Genomic DNA, 21,956 nt, shown 5'->3' on the forward strand with positions numbered 1-21,956 from the left:
GAAGGCGTGGAACGAGTGAATGGGCGGAGGAAATCGTGAATAGAGTACGGAGTACGGAGAGGGGGTACCTTGATACGGATACGTAGTTTTTGATGTACTGAAACTGAAACTTTTGTGTTCATCTGAGTGTACGAGTCTGGGTTTCTATCTGTGGGTGTGTGTATGTGGCAGCTTACTTACTTAACGAGCCTTTGACATACTCCGGTTCCGGATATTTGGGTTGGGTTCCTTTTTTTGCTTCTTTTTTTTTTTTTTTTTGGTTTGAGGCATTTATCTGCCTTGTACATTGTGCAAACTCATCGACCACTACAACTACACGGAGAGACACAGCAAAATGAGTGAAGAGATACGAGTATCAAACTCATAGCCAGAGTTGGTGCCGGAGTTGGAGTTGAAGACCATGTTCGGAGCTGAACTGACAATGCCAAACACAAAAGCTATCGCAAAGAGGACTGACACATACATACTTACTGTACATACATACATACACATGCACAAAAATTATCATTTGTCAAAATCACAACATGAAACCGTTTTAAATTAAGCCACTCTGCCAGTCATACACGACCCCCATCTCCATGCCAAAATCATTCTCATTTTGCTTTCCCAGTCCACCCAGATCCAGCATCCGGGAATCCAAAACCCACACCTTACCACTCAGTCACTCACTTACTCATCTTGCACGACATCATCATGGCTGGCTTGTGCTTTTGCCGGGCCTTAAAAATGCCATTGTCTGCGGGTGAAGTGAAGTTCAGTTGTCATCTTTGTGGTGGCAGTGGCGGCAACGGCTGCTGCCTCTGTTCCTGCTGTTGAATTCTCATTGATTGAAAACGACCGCAAGAGTTTCCCAGGGGAACAGGACAGGAACTTGGGATAACCATGGAGCATGGGGTATTAAATGAGAGAGAGAGAGAGAGAGAGAGAAAGTGAGTGGGAATGATAGAGAAAAGAGAAGGATAAGTATTTTACATCATTATTCGAATGATGGAGGGCATATTACCAACATTACAACAGCTGACAATGCAAAAGCATCAGAGGAATCGAATTCGTTTGAGAATAATTAAATCGCTGGCTTCACAGCAAGGGCTTCTTATTTCTATGACATTAAATTGGTGAAATTTATTTGAAACATATGTTATTGAATATTTATGTGCACCATATATCTTAGGGATTAATAAGTATGTCCTCTTCCTCATACTATTTTGAAAACACAAAATAATTGTAAAACTCAAGATAGTCTACCGAATCTGAGACTGATTGTAAATAAAGAATTCATAAGGTATATGTAAATTGGAAAAAGGAATATATATATACATGGCCCATTATCCAAAATCTCCTAGAACCAATTTGAATGATGTGGATTTTAGCAGATTCTCTGGAATAAAATCTGTGACTTTAAACTATTTCCAGTGATGGTCTTACTAGAGTTGGCCAAATTTTAACAAGAGAAATACAAAAAATTCTCATAACAAATGAAGCTTTGAATGTTTGAGTTGTCATATATATATTAATATAATTATAAGTATAGGATATAGTTGTAAAATATCAACCTAACTATATACAAGCACTGGCAACTAAGGCCTTCGGCTTATTGTTAGACGAAAACTACATCCATATTACAAGCCTGGGATTCAAACCCGAGTCCTTGTTGTTCAGTTGCCGAAATGACTGGGCCACTTAGACAGCCCCATATATATAGAATCAAATCGATGAATGAATTAAATCGATTTTATTATCCAAAAAATTAATCAATACTACATTCAATCCTTCGACTAGCTTTTCAGGTTTTGTTAAGCCAAGAGCATTAATAAGTGCCTCTGACGATTTCAGCTTTTAGTTTCTGTTGAAGTACATCCTTTGACATCCTTAGGCAGCTAGCAGATTTAGCACAATTTACATAGCATTCGATAATTTGTTATGGTCTTCTAATAAAATTCCATAATTTAAAATTCGTTACCATGGTTTCCTTAAAGGGTAATTCATTTAACTTGTTCATAATTAAAAAGCTGAGCTGGTTAAATTCATGAAAAGAAAATAGGAAAATATTTATTAAATTGAAAAATAAACTGTTACTTAAAGTCGAATTAAAGTTGGAATAATTTGGCAATAACATAAAAATAAGCATATTCAAAAAAGAACTTAATTAAAGTCAACATCTTTAAATGCTAAGCTAAAGAGATGTTTAATTACCACAAATCTGGTATAGACAAGTCGGTTATGCCAGCTGATCAGCTTTTGTAATGGCATGCTAATTACTCATCAAATTGGTCTCTAAGGGCATTCGAGTTTCGATGCTCTAAAGATTATATTCCTTGTTGTCTATTGTTAACTTATTTTGGGATGCCATAGAAAAAAAAAATGAAAATCTCCAAGCGAATGCGTCTCCTGGCAGTCATTAAAGCGTCCCAAACTAATCTGAAAACGGCTGCCACGCGCCAAATGTGGCCAATTTGCTTGACAGCGGTCCAACAAAGGACACCGAGAGAGAGAGAGAGAGAGAGAGCGGAGAGAGAGAAAGGCAAAAGAAAGGCAAATACCCAGGAATAATCATAACAAAAACCAATAGAAACCATCGAAGAAGAAAAAGCAGCCCAAACAAATACACACATACAAACAAGCACATCCATCCAAATGCCTCTTACTGTGAGTTGGTAGTGTCTGTGGCTCATCACTTTTTTTTTTTTTGGCTGAGAGGGGGTAGGTAAGGAAGGAAGCCCACAAAAACAGGTGGCATAAAACGAAATGGGTTTGATTTTAATCAAAATAATGGTCTCTGTACCGCATGCTGACGTGTATGGCTTAATTAAATAATTTATATAAATTACGTATACGCCTCCTACACACATACATGTATGAGCACACATACTGTCACACTTCACTCGCACTCTTTCTCTTGGCTTTTAGAAGATTCGCATATATTTATGTAAGTGTTGGCAATAGGTGAGCAGCGTTGACGTTTGCCACTTCTTGGCTGTCTGTTAATTTGTTGTTGTTTTTGTTGCTGCATTTTGTTGCCTCAGTCTGTATTATCAATGCTCGTATATGCTCGATATCATCCGGTTTTTGGTGGAAGCGAATTTTATAAGCGGAACAAATCTATAAAAAGCATCGTATATATTCATCTGATGTGACAACGTGCAAAAATTAGCTTAAGCCTGTCCTGTTCCTGCCTCTCTGTCTCTGTGTGGGTTACATGTTTATGCATGTGTGTATGTGTGTGTGTGTGTGTGTGTGTTGGGAAGTGTGTGTATCCGTGAAATACACTTAACGCATAAAGCAATTTGTTTATCAGGCCACACGCTTGTTGTTGCTGCTGCTAGTTGGAGGCTTATGTAAGCCTAAGCCATACATCGCGTGCGTGTGTGTGTATTAGCCTGCATGTCGCTCGCGTATTTAGCTGTTAGCAGCTACATTTGACTCATGAAGATACATTTACTATCGTATCTACTAATGCCAAAAAAAACAAAAATAAACTTTGCTATTAGCCCGCAATTTGGTGGTAAGCTTTTTGGCCAGCAAGCTTTTGATTAAGGGACGGGGGAACATTGGAGGGGTTTTGGCGGGGTCAAGTGTCAAAACTGACAACAGTGGGCAGCCAATTCCTCTCTCACTTCTCTCTCTTTGTTGCCTCTCTCTCTTCGTGTGAGTCCTGTTTCTCATTCTTTCTCTGTGTATCGTTTTTGGTTTCTGTTCTCTCTCTCTCTGTCTCTCTCTCCGTCTCTGTTGGATTTTTGCATGTTGTTACTTAAAATTTTACACACAGGATAACAGTTTGGTATTTTCACTCGACATTTTCGGCAGTTTCATGTAGTTTTACCCGTGCAAACTTAATACGCTACAAATACATACATATGTATATATGTATATACATATATATCCTTCTTTTTTACTGCTCCGCTTTTATGGTATGTATACGTTGGCGTCGACGTCACTCTGTTAGTATTGTACATACTTACATATGAGTATGACGTTGTTGTTGCCCAGTAAGAGTAACATTTGATAAAACTTATTTGTAGTTTTACGGTGCCTTTGACGGTTGTAGGTAAGCCAGAGCGGTAGAGGCATAATCAAGTAGCGTTAAGTAGATGAAATTTTCTATAATCACACCAAAAAGAAAATAAAAGAAACGAGAGAAAAAAGAAGATGAAAACAACTACAATGTCTTTGTGTATGTGTATGTGTGTGTGTGTGGGTGTCGGTGTGTGTAGTGTGTAGTGTAGTGTAACTGTGAATGTTATTTCGCGTACCACACGCCACCCCCACAACAACTTCTACGCCCTTCTCTGCACATTATTCCCGTCTATCCCAGGCGACACAGCAAAGCCCTGATGGCCAGCTACGTGACGTTCATTCCTAAGCAGCATTGCGTCCATCAGACCATCAGACAGAAGAAGCTAGAGTCAAAGCCAGTAGTAATAAGCAATTTGTGGCACAAAAAAAAAGAGGAAACAGAGAAAAAGTTAAAATCGCTCAACGCTTGGAAGAAAAAATATAATTGATTGGTATATAAAGCAGAAAAGAAAAACCAAGGCAAAGCAAGCAAAGCCAAGAGGAGCAAATCAGAAGAAAGCGCAGCATGGCCAGAAGGCACATAGTCAGCAATACCCTTCAAATGTTAAGAAACTATAATTGATTGAGTGCAAAACAATAAACCTCAACTAACTGGTAGAACGGAAGAGTGGGGTAGGAGAGAGGAGGATAGTCCAAAGTTAATTAGAATTCTTGGGGATAACGTTTAATTCCGCCTTGGGCAATTTGATGCACTCTTGTCATGACTCAAACTGTTGACCACCATCAACATTGGAGAACACAACGAGCTGGAACGGATGTGGCAAGAACTTTGCAATTTCCTACTATCAAGCTCTCTGCTTCCGCCACACAAAAAAGTTACCCCCTCCCCATGCAACCACACTGAACTGACAGGCAAACAAATGCCAAAGATGCGATGCGATTGTCTTGTCTAACATAACTCGTTAGCATATGCGCCATATGGTAGCAGTCAGCAGAAACGGGAGAAGACAAAGAAAAATAACAAAAATAAAAATAAACCAAGAGCACATTATCAGTGAGCAACGTTTTGGCTTTTTGTCAAATCAAACTCACACTCATACACACAGACACACACACACACACGCTCACACATGCAGGACAAACAAATACAAATCAATATCGCATCTCGAAGCCCAATGCGAGGCGCAGGCGCTAGCGCACATAAGTAGGCAACGGTTTTTTTTTATTTCAAAGTCAAAAAGTCAAGAGAGTGAGAAAGAGAAATGGTTAGACAGAGAGAGCAAATGGAGTGAATAGGATAGAAACAGAGAGTGAAAGAGAGACAGAGAAAATGAGTGAGAGAGTGCATGGCAAAAAATTATGTAATAGACTAAAGGCAGCCAGTAGATAAATATATTATTAGCAAAATAAAATGAGGAAGACTGAAAAGCAAAAACCAAGAGCCATTATATAAAAGAACAAATCAACATCATCATCATCAGCTAGAGCGGCGGCAGCAGCAACAAAAAAACAACAGAATAACAACAACAATAATAACAAGAGCCTAGCGCCTTGAGCTCTGCTGCTGCTGCTGATAATGTTTCTTTTTTTTTTTTGTTTTACCTTTTTGAATATGAGTTTAATGTATATTTTATATAAGCCAGAGCAGTGAAGCGAATTCGTTAAATTCAAATTTCAATGTGTGCCTTCTCTTTCAAACGTTTCCTTCTTGTCTGTCTCTCCACTCACTATACTCTCTCACTCACTCAACCTGCCCCTTTCGCTTGAGTGAGAGTCAATTGCACTCACTCAATGTGACACTGTGGAGGGGAAAAGCTTTGACCATTTTGTCTCGAGTCACGTTTGTTGCCTTTATTGGATTTTAGGGGACGCCAACGTTGGCGCCGCAGCAGCCTACACAGCTGCTGTCTATGGTCGCCTCTGCCGTCGCATGAGCCGAGTTTTCCATGTAGGGAAGTCGGCAGTGCGATACAGAAGAGTGCGAACATAGCATGAAGTAAGAAGCGCCGAAATAAAAAAATTTTTACATATATATCTACAGATATATATTTATATATATATATATATATATACATATATCTCTATGTGTAGCCTATAGAGCCTAAGCGTAAAGTGGAAAACCCAAAGTATTAGAGAAAAAAGAAATAAATAAAAAAGGGAACATGCATACTTACATACAGACACAGATACATTTAACACATATGCATGAGTGCGTACAACTTGTATGTGAGTGTGTGTGTGCTTACTCTTAATAATACAATAAAACAAAGAAACATACACACACACACTTTACTTACAAGCACATGAGACACACTGGCGACATCCCCGTCAACGTTTCCCCCCATCACCCAGTGCCTTCCTCAGTCATCCAACAATTTGGCAAATGTAATGAAAAACTTATTCAATTATAAACAATAAATTCATTGTAAGCTAATTCAATTGCAAAAAGGCAAGTGAACTGTGAGGTCTAGCTTTATGTAACCAGCCAAAGATAATGCCATGCAAATGGGACACCAAAAAAAAAAGTATAAAGTGAAAAGAAAAAAGACATTTGCTTCATCCAACTTCTGTGTGACATATTCTGTAAAAATTTCGGTTCTTTGATTAAATCACTTGACACCGTGTGTTACGTAAAACAAAAAGAAAACGAAGAGAGCAAAAAAAAAAAAAAAAAAATATATAGCCAAAATAAAGAAAGAAAAGAAGCGAAATGCTGTTTCCTCTGTTGGTTCCCAAATTGCCGTTTTACCACTACACACACACATGCACATCCCGTCCGCCTGGCCGCCCTGAGCCATGTAACGTCTTTAGCTGCTCCAACCAGCGGCTATAATGGGCACTTACGTGCATGACGTTCACATAAAAGAAACCCTAATAAAGAAATATCGATAAAAAAAAAAATAACAACAAGAACAGAAGAAAACAACAAAACACAAAACAAAAATAATAATAACAACAAAAACAATGTGTCTCTTGGGGTCATAAGTGTCGTCGTGTGTGTGTTGGTGCCCATGTTCGTGTGTGTGTGTGTGTGTGTGAATGGGTTATTTTTAAATTAGATGCAATGTCAATAGGTTGTCGTTCAACGGAGGTCAATAGAAGAGTATCTCTTCATCATCATCATCATCAGCTGAAAAATAAACATATTTTCAATTCATTTTTCCATCACACACTTTTTTAACTCTTTCCCATTTATTCAAGTCAACTCATTCTTTTCTTTCTGTTTTCTTCTTTCTCCCTTTTTTTTTTCTTACAGAAACCCTATCTGTCTGATGCTCGCTCTTCTTTGCGGATTTCTTTGAAACAAAAACACTTCAAACACAAACAATTTCCAAAACTTTTGCTTCTTTAACAACAACAACAACTACAAACAACAACAAGAACACTGATAGCAACAACAACGACCACATCTCAACAGCAAAAGCCTACTCTAACAAAAAACACACACACACAAAGAATTTCCCCAGTGGCAATCTCAACGGAATATTTACTGAACTCAATCACAGGTAAGTTGCCTTTATTCCCCCACCCTCTTCTAATACTTCACCATCTCATTCTACTTCTTGTGAGGCAAAGAAATCTTAAGTATGTGGAAAAGTATGCTCGAAAAAAACTTGCAAGCATTTCACATTTTCACAAAAACCGAAAATGTTTGTTTAAACTTTTTTACGCATTTTCACGCGTGAAGTGGCCAACACTCTTCAATCAAAAAAAATAAAAAGAAAAGAAAAAAAGTTCCTCATTATATAATCACGAGTTTGAAAAACTCAGCGTAACAGATTTGTTCCATATATTATATACGTACTTGGCAAATAAATCGTAGACTAAGGTGATATATGCACTTTATTACTTAAATTGACAAATTCATAAATCAATTATCCAAATGATAAATAGAACTATTTATCAGAATGATATATCACTCTTAGATAAGTTTTATATCATAAATTTTATTACCAGGCGATTGACCAGACGGATTTTCAGTATAGACAGTCGCAGACAGGTAGCTGAAACTAATTTAACTTGTTAAAAAAATGGTTTAAATGGTCAAGAATGACAAATAATCAATTAAATATTAATTTATTTTATACAAATGTGTATCAAATAATTAATAATTTATTATTTAAAGATAAACATAAATATTTAAAATAAATAATTATTTTCCTATACAAACATATAATGAATATAAAGGAAAAGCAAACAACATTAATTTAACAGAGAATATATGTTTAAAACGCTCATGTTTAATAGAAGTCCAACGACTACTACAACTTGTCAACTTGTCGTATACGCAATACATAAATATAAACACTTAAAACAGCTGCCAACTGGTCGCTTAGTTGATAAATGTAAATTCTAAAAGAAAACTACATTTAGTTGGAAATGCTTAAACGATTAATTTAAAGCAAAAATAAAAGACCCAACAACTAGCTGAGTGCTGAAAGGTTCTTTCAAAAAGGACTTGGATTTGATTTCATTTCATTTGGTTGTACCCTTGGCTAAAAGCTTCGAGAAGGTCAACAAGAACAAGGCGCTTATACTTGGCTTACTGGCTAACTTGGCGCATACTTGATATCATTCTGGCTAACCCTAGAAATCTATGGACTAAAGTCTTGGGTCGGCTATTGGCCGATTGGGCTATGGTTTGGTTGCCATAGTAACCAAGACCCTAAATAGAGCAAAACTCAAACTCAGCTTATTTGCGTGTTTATTGGCTTTGGCTTTGGCTTTCGGCTTTTCATAACACAAAACTTCAAACGTAATTGGATAGCGCCAGGTCGGGACGGACCTTACCTTGGGTTGTTTATTTATATCAGAGGGCAAGAAAGAGACAGCGAGAAATAGAGAGGGGGCAAGAAATGGGCTTTGTTTCGTTTTTATACATATTTTTTTGTTGCCTGTTCCTTTGCTGCCACACCTCAAGTCGCTACCTGCCGCTTGCCCATAAAATTCTAAGCACGAATGCCATAAATTTTCGCTTTTATTTACATATATTAAGTCGGGTGCCAGGGCATAGCATACTATACCCCTTTATCTTTGAGTTAGTTAGAATTTCTGGCCAGCTGGAGATTAAAGTGAATTTGGCCAAAAACTGCAAATGTTGGCTCATTTTTTTCTCGCTTGCTTGCTTGTTTTTGGCCAATAAACAATTCTGCTGACTTGGACCCTTGGGGTAACTGGAAAAACTGAAAATTCTTTGCAACGACAGCTTAATTCATTAGCTCAGACAGGAAAATACAGAAGGCAACGGCAACAGAGACAGAGACGGATACCAACTCAACTGTTGATGATGGCTCTTCTCCCTATCCTGGTCGTGGTCCTGATGCTGTTGCCTGTGTGTTTGTGTGTGTGTGTGCCTGCCAGGCGAATGTTTTTTATGTCAAACTAATTTCGTTGCTCGTTTGTTGGTGTTGTTTTAATTTGCTCAAGCCAGCAAGCAAGTTGCCGCCTTCGGCTTAAGTTCGTTAGCCCAATTTGCACAAATATTAATACATGGTTACAAAGACACAGTGTTGGTACAGAGGATGGCTGCTCTACCCGCTGACTCATTCCATTTTCATTTTTGTGCCCGGCGGCGTTAATAAAATTGAAAATTTTCGTTCTTCTCATTTTATCTTCTCTTTTTTTCTTCGCTCACTTTTTTGTAAATTTGGGTGCCCACCACATTCATTACGACATTATTGTGCTCGAGCAGAGATATTAGATTTCATCAAATTAGTGTCAGAAAAGTTGGAGCAGGAGTTGGCAATGCCATGAAGCAGCTGCAATTGATGAAGCTCAAAAACTGAACGTTGAACGCTGAAAACTGAAATTGTAGCAAAAGTAGGGGAACCAAGAGCTGCCACTCATAACTTGGCCAAAGTGTTTGTGTTTGTGCCCACACAATGGTTAAAAAAGAGAGAGAGAGAGTTTTTTATTTTTATTTTCAAAAGAACTGTGAATGACTGTAGCAGTAGAAGCAGCAGCAGCAGCAGCAGTACCAAAGGCATCCAACCAGAGGCATTTAAGCTAAGCGGCTTAAAGTATCAGGATGACACAGGAGCCATCCAGCGAGTCAGGCAGGCAGGCAGGCAGCGAGCCATCCCAATGGCAAAGGGCCTGGCCAGACAGACAGATAGACAGAGAGGCTCAGGTGACAAGGCAACTTGGCGGACTGTCCGCATTTGCCACATGAACGAAAAACAAGGAGCACTTTGAGCTTTGGGGATTGGGGATTTTGGGAATGCTGGAAGGACAATGTGGTGCTCTCTGTCATATCAGAATTTAATTTGCTCATTTCTCTTTACTCTGCTTACTTTCAGGAATATTGTTAAGAACAAACAGCGGGACCGCAAGTGCATTTTCATTCAGTAAATAGCAAAAGAAGCCACGCCCATAAAGGATCAAGAGTAGCCCAAAAACAACAGCAAAACAAAAAAACAAAAAATGGCGGCTTTTATAGCGAAACAAATGGTTGGAAACCAATTAAGTGCCGTTAAAGGTAAGTCAAATACAGTCAACTTAACTTTCTACTCATAGATACACACATACATATGTACATATACAGATACATATATCTTTCCATTTGGGTAGTTGGGGGGGATTGGATATTTTTGGCATTCAATCAATATAATTTTATATACCTTACTACACATTTAAGACCCCATCTACCATACATACATACATAATTCATTTTCAAGCTGCTGCACAGTGACTAGAAAAAGAAAATGGCCATACATGAAAGTGGCTAACGCTTTTAGATACCCTTCCCATCCCAACCAATGCCCCGGGGTAATGTCATTGAGTTCTCCTCCCTGCTCCTTGTTTAATCGGTGGTTGTGCAATCGCTTGGAAAATCATTGAATGCTTTCAAAAAATGCCATGGTCAAGGGGTATGTGGATGTGGGGGTTAAAGAGTCTATTCGAGTGGTGTACAAATGCGAGAATATTTAACTTAAAATGCTTATCAACTGGTGAACATGCGAAGCAAAACATAAGGCACTTGCCTAGAACCATTTACATAAGAACCAGCCTCCATGATTGTAATAGATGTAGTACCTATTTATGTGTGTGTGTGTGTGTGTGTGTTTGTGTGTACCAATCTCTATCTCTAGAAAACGTAAAACAGGCAGAAGCTACACCAACTGTGCCCAAGCCCATACAATTTGCAAGCTCCACTTTAACACAAAGGAGAGAAGGGCAAAAAACTGAAGAGAATGGTTGATAGGTAGATAGAAAAGGGGAATAGGGTGGAGTTGGGGGGGCGAGGCATTCTACTCCTTCTTGTATGTAGTTATTTTGCTAGAGTTTGCTGTGCACAGTTGCCAAGTCTCTCTTATCGTAACGGAGCGCATTCTGCACGAATGCTCTGGCAAGTGGTTCCGACAAATTGATACACTTAATTGCGTAGATTGATGTTAAATTTGCAACACTCCTTTGTCAGGGTGTCCAGGGACCAGCCGTTTATACATACATACATACATACATATACATATACTTATATATATGTTTCTCTGGGTTTGTTTGTGATGGAGTGTATATATGTATTTGAGAAGCGACTCAATCATTTCCCGGCCCATTTCCATTGAAGTTTTTGACTTGTCAAGGGCTGTCAAATGCGGTTGAATTCGAGATTGCGGTTAGTGCGTTGCCTGTTCCATTAGAAGGACTGGCAGTTCTGGCAATGACGTGGCCTTAGCATGTCCATAGAACATGAAAACGCTATTAGCATGGTCATAAAAATCGAAATAACCAATCCACATAGACCACACTCACACACAAACAAACTCACACTCAAGAACAACATGTATGTACCTATATTCTCTGATACATACTTAAATGTGTATGTCAATTACTAAGATACTAAGTTGCAGATACTCGAACAATGGCAATCTGTGCATGTGCCAGAGACCCAGCCAGTTCGTGAGCCATTTTCGAAACGTTAAAATCGTGAGAGTAACCTCGCCACGTCTTGCCTCACCTTCCTACACTTCCTCACTAGGAAACCAGCGTTCAATGATGCAGCAAGCCAACCACTTAAAGTTCAACATAAAAATGCGGCAAAATTGATGAAAACGATATAAAAGTGCCACTCATAAGGAGTGCATGGCCAATATTCTTCCTCCCTCTCTTTTCATTCCCTATCACTACAAATTTTATTTGCAAGAGCATATAAAAAAAGAGAAACACAGAGAAATTGTTTAACAAATCCACCATTTAAGCATATATGTATATATTGAGCAAATGGCAGTAAAACTTTTCTTTCATAGAATGTCAAATGGGAAATATATATATATAGTGGATACATAGAAACTTGGCTTAACAATTTGACACATCAATGTCGTTGCCGGGTTCTGCTAGAACATCATTTCTTTTTTTTTTACCCTGGTTCCCAAGTGCCAAAGCTTTTGGAGCTGGGTCTGGCATTTGGTTGGATGTGTGGAGGGGCAAGGAAAAAGACTTGGGACTAGGTTGGAGGAGGCAACGAGCTAATGCGTTTCCTTTGTCAACCATTGTGCTCACAATCAGACAATTTATTTGAGCTTGCGACGAGTTAGCCTTTATTACTATTGCCTGTCTTATGTAAGGATAAGTTATGGATTTGTTGTATTTGCACTTACTTAGATTTGCTGTACTACTACTGCACAGGAATGCTGCGAGAATTCCTAAGAAAAAACGAGCAAAAGAAAAAAGGGGTGAAAGCTAAAGAAGCTTATCAATGAAATATTGCTCTAGTTACTTATTCCATCTACATTTATATCCATGTATCCCATGTATTTCGGCAAAAGGAAACTTAAATAAAACCGATTTGATGTTTGTTTCATTAGTTTTTGTCCCATAAAAAAGGTTTTATGTCCTTTTTAATTCAAAATTTCATTAGTTCTCTCAAAAAGGGATAGGAAAAGTTTTTTGTTCTCTTTGGATCTTTCAGCTAAAATTAAACTAATGTAGAAGCGAGCATTTTTTAATTAGGCTTGTTTATAAATGCATATTTAATTGGGTTATTTAATTTAATTTTTGTATTCCTTTTTTGTGATTTGGCTGCCGTTTCAAAGTCACTTTCAGTGCTTTATTTATAATGCCAGATTCATTAACTCAGGGCTAGCAGCTTATCCCTTTTTAAGTTAAAGTAGCAGTTGGTTGTTCCGAAGCATTCTCTACTCAATTATTGTAAATAAACCCGACAAGGTGTTTGGATATCCATACAAATTGGATATATAATTTTTGTATGGAAGTTTTGTGCTTTATGCCCACCCTCTCAAGATCTCTAGAAATGTCAAAAAAAACAAACAGAATTAGTAAAGTAATCTATTTTCGACTGATTTTTTTGATTAATTCAAAAATTTCTATGCCTTCTTACCTAAAATATGCATTAAATTCCTTAGGAAACTCTTTAGAATTGTTTTAAAACAAAACCTTACTATACATATATATATAAAACTCTGAGAGCTGCACCCATTTGCCTGCCCTAACGACTCGATGAGATGATTTGTCATTTGCCAACAGAGAAGGCAATGTTGCTAACAATGTTTCCGTTATATCCTGTGTGGCCTGCATTTCCTGTAGCTTATTTCGGTAGTTAGTCTCGAAATGATAGACGGTGGTTTGAATTCACCTCCTGGTGGCTATAGAAACCATCAGAGGCTTCAACTGTCATTTCTCTCTTTTTAACTTGAGTGTCTATTTGTCTGTTTTCTTCTCCATGGTTAACGACATCACAAATAAGAAACAATTATTTTGCTACCTAACAATAGATAATTGCTGTTAATTAAAAAACATTTTTAATTATAACTTTATAAATTTCTTTCATTTCAGGTAAGCGTTTTAAAGAATATCTTCGTTTCTATGTACATTTGATACTATTAAAGTCTGTAAGTTACATAATTACAAACGTTAAAAATATCTCCCCCAAAACCCAATTGCATAACAAGCAAAATAATATTCAATTAAGTTAACTAATAAACGCATACACTAACACAATAATAACCCCCTTTATATTTCGAAATACCTATTCTATATATATTTAAAAAAAGTATAAAAAAAAACATTATTTGGTATAGCACAAATCGTTCAGTTTTTGATTTTTAACGCTTTGGTTTCAGTTTTGAATGGAAACCCACCCAGGTTTTGTTGATTGGCAAATAGCATGAGCAAATATATGTAAAAAAAAAAATTTATAAATAATATAGAGCCGTTCAAAATTGAAACAATATTAAGATTATTCAAGATGTGTACATCTTTAATATATCTATTACGTATTATATATAATATATATTAACAAAATCAAGCTTAGCGTTGCACAAAAAAAAAACACACAAGACACACTCACACACATACAACCAATTAGACATATTACCAATTAATAGCCAAACACTTGAATACACTAAACACTCAGCCATAATTACAAATACAATATTTATGTCGTATCAAGTCGATCAGAAAGATGATCAGAATTGGCAGTGAATCTGCCATATCCAAGCAATATTCCTGTTTCCCCACATATCCCAGAATTAAGCCAATTATATCAATAGTTCCCGTATATATGGAAAACTACGTATATATTTATATTGTAATTGTAATTGTATCTAAGCTAAGTACACTCACGAATCATTTAGCCCGATATCCTTCAAATTAAAAAAATCAAAAAGAAAAGAAAAAAGAACAATGTAATTGTATGCGCTCCTTCAATGCCTTCTTCATAGCCGAACTTTACCTCATTGTAAAACACACACGCACACACAAACACACACCTACACACAACTCAATAGCTTGACAAACAAAAAAGAGAAAGAAATATGAAAAAAAAAAGTAAAGCGAGTAACACAAACACCTAGAAGGACACGCAAGTGCACAGCAATCCTCAAAATTCAAAATCAAACTCAAGCCCATCATGCACTACATGACCCAACAACAGCAACAACAACAACAACAACAACACAACACAAAGAACACCAACAACAACAGCAAAAAGAAAAGCCAACAATGAACACAGCTGCCATTGCACGAATACACAAAGAATGAACAACAAAATCAACAACAACACACACACTTACATACAGAACACACAATTCAATTTCTTCTATTACAATTTCTTCCTTGCCTACTTCCCTCACCTATATACCATCTAAAACCTACAAACAACCCTCGTCTCTTTTTACGCTTCTTATTTTCTTCCACTTTCTTACATTATTAACATGAATGCCACGCCCATATGCCCCCATGCCCAAGCCCCGCTCATGTCACCCAGTCCCATCCTCCGTCTAGTCCACGCGTCTTGTCCCCATGCCCACATTTTGAAATACAAAACGGAAATTTAACCTCGAACATGCCATAAAATGGATGGCAAAAGTACCAAGCTTCAGAATACAGGAGCAGTCAGCCAGCTTCTAGCTGCTGCTGCTACTGCTGCTGCTGCTGCTGCTGTCGTATCTCTAGTCTAGTTATCCTGGTTGGCATGGTACTTTCGCCCTGTTGGCAGTTTGTCAATCGTTCGCTCGTTCTGCTCCTCTATTTTTTTGTAAAATTTTCAATTTAATTCAGCGGACCAACGCTAGCAAATTTCCTTCAACTTCATTCTCTTGATAATATCCCCATACCATCATTTATATACTAACATATATACAGAAAACTCACAACAAGTCACAACAACAACAGCAACAAGAACAATTTCTGCTTTTTTTCCCTTCCCCTCTTACTATTTATATATTCAAGTTCTACTTTGATTATGATATGTATGTACTTACTTATGTGAGATAAACCAAACAACTTTTTATATGACAGATACAACATGAATAAATATATATTTATACAGTTACTATATATACAAAACATATTACTTAACCACACCGATATACACCGCCCCAACCCCTACTACTAATCCCCTCTCCATCCGACCCACTGCAACATTCATAAAGCGTAGCAACTAATCCCAACAGAGAGCGATGTATTAATGAAACTACTTTAACTTTCCTTTCTCGACAACTACACGCTCAACAGATGCTGCAGGCGGTAAATTTTGCTCAATTTATCATACCAATAAATATATACCAATATTTTTTTTATATATATGCATTCTAATCGTACTAACTAACTAAATTCGTAAGCATTTGATGTTGATGCCATTCCAAAATAATAACATCCTCACACCAAAAACAAAAATCTATAGCATACTTTTTTGATTCAATTTCAATCGATTTAGCATACTAGCAGAAATTCCAAATTAGACTCCACCTAAACCAAAAAAAAAAAAAATAACAAAAGCAATTCTCAATTGAATCTCTCATTCAGCATCCGTGTAACCTAATTGGGAAGTTGCCTTTGTCTTGATTTTTCATTTCAACCACGCCAATTATGTATACTAATGCACCAACAAAATACAAAAACCAACAAAAACACAACATCCCCAAATGAATCCTTCGTCTGGCATAGTGTTGCACCCAAGAGCTTTTCAGTTTTGTTAATTATGCATAACTAAACGAAACTTTTGGCTAGCCAAAGTGCAGCACAGATGCAATAAACTTTTGCCTTGATCGAAATCAATTTGATTATGCTTAAAATTTCCAACAACAAAGTAAAAAAAAAGTTTTCACCCCTCCTTCCCCCAGCCCAAACCCCACCGCGCCCGCTCTTTAAAACTTTACACGCCAACGCAACAGTCATTCTTAATTTTTATTTTAATAGAAAATAACTTTTAAAAATTTGTTCCGACTTTTTTCTTTACCTAAATTCAGTTTTAATTTTATGGAAAAAGAAAAACAAAATTTACATTTTAGTTTCTCATTAATATGGAATTGAATAACCCCAAAAAAAACTTAGAAATTTTGCAAATATGCATAATATTTTATTAGCATTTTGTTGCGTTTTCGTTTGTTTTCGGTTTTTGGTACATTAAAAAAAAAAATCATAGAAAAACTAAAAACTACTAATACAAAATTTTGTTTCGCAATATACAACAAGAAAATACTCAAATATATTTCTATTAAATATTCAATTTATTACTTTCTGCCAAAAAAAAAATGTTTTGTTAAAATGCTTTTTATCTACTTCTACTTCTTCTTCAACTACTACTTCTTCTATTCTACTACTACTTCTACTACCACTACTACTACTACTTACTACTATTACTCTACTATCGTACTACGGAACCATACCCAATACTAACTACAAAACAACTTACATCTTCTACTATTCTACTTCTACTATAACTACTACAACCTAATATACAACGCGTATTTACAATGAGGTAAAGTATAAGTAAAGTATTTTATTGTCTTACCAATCTCCTATATACATATATTCTATTTACTATTGCCCCCGTAACCTAAACCCTAAAAGAAAAAATACCAAATCTAAATCTAACCCATACGTTAAGTTAAGTCTGTCAATGGCACAAGTGCTGCAAGGGGTGTTAAGCCCTCAATAAAAAAAAAAAAAAAAAGGGAAAAAGGAAAAAAAAAGAAAAAAAATACCGTGTGCGCCCCGGAATTATTTTCATTTTGATGAGCAAACATTTTGACACATGCGACACACATCCTTTGCCGTCATTCCAGTCTAAGGCAACAGCAAAAAAAAAAAAAAAAACGAATCGAAACAAAAAAAAAAGGGGGACACATGCTAGCTGCCATAGATGGTTACAACTATATCTCTCTTTCGCATATGCTACACAGAGTTGTGTATGGGTGGGTGTCTATGTATGTTTAGATAGCACAATACTTTTGTTTAGGTGCCATGGCTGGTCTGCTCGGTGTTTTCTCGTGTACTCGTCTACTTGTAAAGCAAACAAATGTTGCTGTTGTCTGCATATTTTCAATTGTTTGACACATATTGTCATATGCCTCTTACGGAATATGATAGAATTTTTGCGAATTGAATAGATTTTGGCTTTTGGCTTTAGCTTTCTGTGCTTAATGAGAGTTGAATTCAAAAACTTGAACCAAAATTTTGCTATCCTCCTTATTTTCCATGTTAACTGATGTATGAACAATGAATATATGATGTAAAGTATTAAATTTTGATTGATATTGTTGAATATGTCAGCATATTGCACAACAATATAATGTCATTGATGATAGGTTTACTGTGTCATCTCACATTCATGTCAATTTAAGCATTGAAATGAATTTTGAACATAAAATTTATAAATAAAATTATATGACCTATGTCTATTTTAGGCTTATATTTGTCAATGGTTTTATTAAGACAATTTAAAAGCGTACGAAAAATCGTTTAAAGTGTAAAGTTGGTCCTTAATTTATGTCTCTCAGAGAATGTTGCGCCTAGATGTATGCAATGTTTACTTAATTCTTAGAAATTAGTTATTTAGAGAAGCGCAATTTGAGCCAAAGCAAATTGAATCTTTATATAATTAATTTGTCTTTTCATAAGCATTTCCATGGAATCATAATTTATTCAGAGCTTTAACTTTGTCCAAAAATCGTTAAATTAAATGTTTTGGCTGTGTTACAGGCAAAGCAAATAACAACCATAAATATTAAAGCCTGATCTGTTTAGAATTGAAATTAATTTGTGTTTCCATTTGTTTAACAGCAAATTTGTTCCAATTTCTATTGACTTTGTTAGGGCTGCAGATGTAATTAGTAAATTACTTACTTGCGCTACAAACTTTTTTGAGCCTTTGACCAAAAAGTTAGTTTGAAAACAAACAGACAAATAAGCAACTAATGAAATCCTTTTAAATATAATTTCACATGAGGAGATTTATACTACTCACTTTTTTTTTCTACTTTAATATCGACCAAAAATACAATCAAATAATGACACACCTGGGATGCAATTCATCCACTTCAAATGTGTGTTACAAGTCAAGGACTATTTCATTTGATTGATTTTTTTAATCTATCACAGCCATTCAATTAATCAAATAACAATTCACAAATGGGAATAATAAAAATCAAAAAAAAAATGGAAAACGTGTAGAGACAAAAGCCAAATAAATTGTGAAATTCAATTCTTTCTCTTGTATTTTTCCCAAACCAACTGCGGGGGGAAACCCTTTACCTTTAGACATAAGCCGGATGATGGTTATTCGATTTTGAGCAAAAATAGAATAAATTATTCACACAAAATGACAGAAAATTCATGTATGTATGTACATATACATATATTTCCATTAGTTCATGTGTGCAATATGAAATTCTCTTTTTCGACATTTTCCACTGTTCTGTGGCCTGTTGTGTCCTCTTCATAGTTGTCATAGTTAATTCCCAATGGCCATGTAAACTCACGGGTAACAAGCCACAGGATGACAATGACGCATTAATTTATCACACATTGCGGATGGCTGAAAGTTGGCGGAAAATCACACACACACACACCAACACAGACAGAAATCTATATATATGTATGTATATATATGATGAATAAGGTGTCGGTATTGTGAAAAGAGAAGGGGCACCAGCAAGTTGGGGGCAAACAGAGGAATGGCATAAATTATGTATATTAAAAATTCCTCAAATATTTCTGAATAAGTAAGAGCAGGCACCAAAATATTTGCATGCAGTTTACCAGCTGTCAGACAGCAGCAGCAACATCAGCAGCTGTGCAGCATTATTTTGGTCCTTTTTTTTGTTTTTGTCAAATTTTGCCTTTTTGCCACGACATGAAGACGCATTCCAAACATGCCACAAAGGGCTGCTGGATGAGTGATGGGATGGGGTGTGTAGATGGGGGTTTAAGGGTGAAGGGTGACGGATGGCGGGTGGCGGCCAGTGCGGATACTGATGAGGCCCAAAAAGGACAAGGGTTGGGGGTAGTTGAGTTGTGATGAGACTTACGTACAACTAATTGCTGGCGCTAAAAGAAAAGAATTGTGTGCAACCAGCGAAATGGCAATGAGATTTACTCGGTCTTGCGTCATTATGAAGAGTCATAAGCAGCCACAAGTCAACACATACACACACACACAACCCATACCCACATAAAGGCAAAAAGAGAGAGGAAAAAGCAATGCCTTAGCCGACATCATTTCAACACTTGCACACGCACTCAAAGACCGCCCGCTACTTACTTATGCCCCACACACACACACACACACACGAGGAAAGACTGAGCTGAATAGATACAGAGATATGGGGGGAGGGGTCCGGCATATACTCTTGGTACAATTCTACCAAGTGGCAGCAGTGTGAAGGCGAGTGCGGCCATAAGTAAATATCAGGCTCTTTGAGCCTGTTAAAATGTAATTACAGCGGGAATATGGTTGTTGCTATTAGCGACTATGACAATGAAAACATTAGCGAGGGGTGTCAGTGGCACCGGCATCGGCTTAACGTACATATTAAGCCAACATTTCCCTTAGAAGACATACACACACATACATACATACTTATATACACCCTCACACGGACACACAGGATCGTAGAGCCTTCCGCTTGCCTTCCTGTCATTTGTACGTACCATCTCTTTGACCCAGATGCGTGCGTAGATTCTTGGAGTCTAACAAAGCTCAGCGGGCTTGAACCGGATTAAGCAAGAAAATAATTTGCCGTTCGTGCCTTTTCACCAACTCCTTACAACGAAGGCCAAGAAGCAAAATTACGCAGCATCCTGCAGGGGAGTGGCCCAACCGACCGGGGGGAGAATTGCTAAAGTTGAACTGGGATCTTAAGGAGGGCGGGAGACTGAAAAAGAGAGAGACTAAGGCATAAAACACTCGGCACAAATGGCTAAAACTTCCCCATGCCATTTCCATTTTCATTTCCATTCCCATTCCCATTTTGGTCTTGGTGTTGTTCCTTTCCTTTTTTTTTTTTTTTGTTTTTTGTGCCTTGTGAGACACAACCACATCCCAATGAGAAGAAAAACGGAACTCAACTGAACTGAACTCTAATGTTTTATTCCCTTAGCGTGCGCGTATTAAGTCGCATAAATGTCACCAACGAAGCATCCGCATCCGCATTCACACAACCACATCCATACGGATGATGATGGTGATGACGACGACGATGTTGATGATGCTATGCCCATGCATATAAGACAATTACGTAGCTCCATAGTTTCACTTTGACTTTGGCCACGTTCCATTTGCGCCTTGGTATCCTTGGCCCATCCTTCCTTATCCTATGAACAGCCGCTGACGTGTTGGTATTCAAAATAGCAGTCGAAGCAATAAAACGCACTCCCTATCCATCTCTCTCTCTCCCTCTCTCTTTCACTAAGACCTAGACTTATCCCAAACCCCAGATAGTAGCTCGTATATCAGACTTATGACTTTGGCCAGAAAACACTTTGTGGATATATGTATCATCACCTCCCAAACCCCAATCGCATTCCCACTTGCCCATTCCACTCCCCCATCCTATTCCTTAGCTCTCACTCACATGGACTAGGTATTAAGTACCCTCATTATGCCCATGACACGCAGCGAAAAGTAAAGCTTTTAACGGCAAAAAAAAAAAAAAAAAAGAAATAAAAAAGAATGAAAGCAAAAAACCCCAAGAACCAAGAACCAACAACCAATTTGTATAGACAGACTGATTTTCCTTATTTTCTGTTATCTTTCTTGTCTCCCCTTTTTTTGGGCCTGTCAGAAGCATTTCTCATGCAAATTGAAGGCTTCCGCAAGCCTTAAAGGAACATCAATGGTCAACGCTAACGGGTTGTCCATTTCCATTAGACCCGAAAGCAAAAAGCAAAAAACAAGAAGAGAAAAAAAGATAAATGAAGAATGCAAAGCAGGCAACAGAAGAAGACAAAGTGGTCTCTGTGGGGCTTGGGTGGCTAGAATGAAAGCTGTTGAAGAAGCTGTAAGAGCTAAAAGACCATGCAGAAGCAGTGTTAATTATGTTGGCATGATAATTATATTACAATAGGCTTGATTAGTTTTTAATTGAATTGTGCACTCCATGCAGCAGTCGACAACGAAGCAGAGGAGGAGTGAGCATTCACAAGGCTCCTACTCCATCTTCGTACTTCATCGTTCGTTCCGGACTCCAAGTAGCTTAAAG

At 37.2% G+C, this 21,956-nt stretch overlaps 1 protein-coding gene and 1 long non-coding RNA gene across 6 annotated transcripts in view; one reads left to right on the forward strand and one right to left on the reverse strand.

The window, feature by feature from the left end:
- Positions 1-1,823: 1,823 nt before the first annotated feature.
- LOC137582714 (uncharacterized) lies at positions 1,824-6,830 on the reverse strand. 3 transcript variants are annotated; one of them, XR_011033309.1, is made up of 5 exons: positions 6,764-6,824; positions 6,312-6,410; positions 4,251-4,397; positions 3,960-4,098; positions 1,824-2,014 (listed from the first exon to the last, which is right to left on the reverse strand). It is a non-coding gene; the product is annotated as an uncharacterized lncRNA (long non-coding RNA). The 3 variants fall into 3 exon arrangements; XR_011033307.1 differs by lacking the exon at positions 6,312-6,410 and having other exon boundaries at positions 6,764-6,830; XR_011033308.1 differs by lacking the exons at positions 6,312-6,410; positions 6,764-6,824 and adding an exon at positions 5,617-5,802.
- Positions 5,886-21,956, forward strand: part of cpx (complexin) — a 29,770-nt gene continuing 13,699 nt past the window's right edge. For 2 of the 3 annotated variants that reach the window (XM_068297356.1, XM_068297358.1), the window contains exons 1-3: positions 5,886-6,010; positions 7,271-7,520; positions 10,314-10,492. In XM_068297356.1, the coding sequence (XP_068153457.1) occupies positions 10,438-10,492 (55 nt within the window). In that variant the 5' untranslated portion in view covers positions 5,886-6,010; positions 7,271-7,520; positions 10,314-10,437. Of the gene's footprint in view, positions 6,011-7,270; positions 7,521-10,313; positions 10,493-15,987; positions 16,000-21,956 lie in introns of all 3 variants that reach the window. The other variant, XM_068297355.1, reaches the window with a different exon arrangement.

This window comes from Drosophila tropicalis, unplaced genomic scaffold, assembly GCF_018151085.1.
Source record: "Drosophila tropicalis isolate 14030-0801.00 unplaced genomic scaffold, ASM1815108v1 contig_859, whole genome shotgun sequence".
In the NCBI taxonomy this organism is placed as follows: domain Eukaryota; kingdom Metazoa; phylum Arthropoda; class Insecta; order Diptera; family Drosophilidae; genus Drosophila; species Drosophila tropicalis.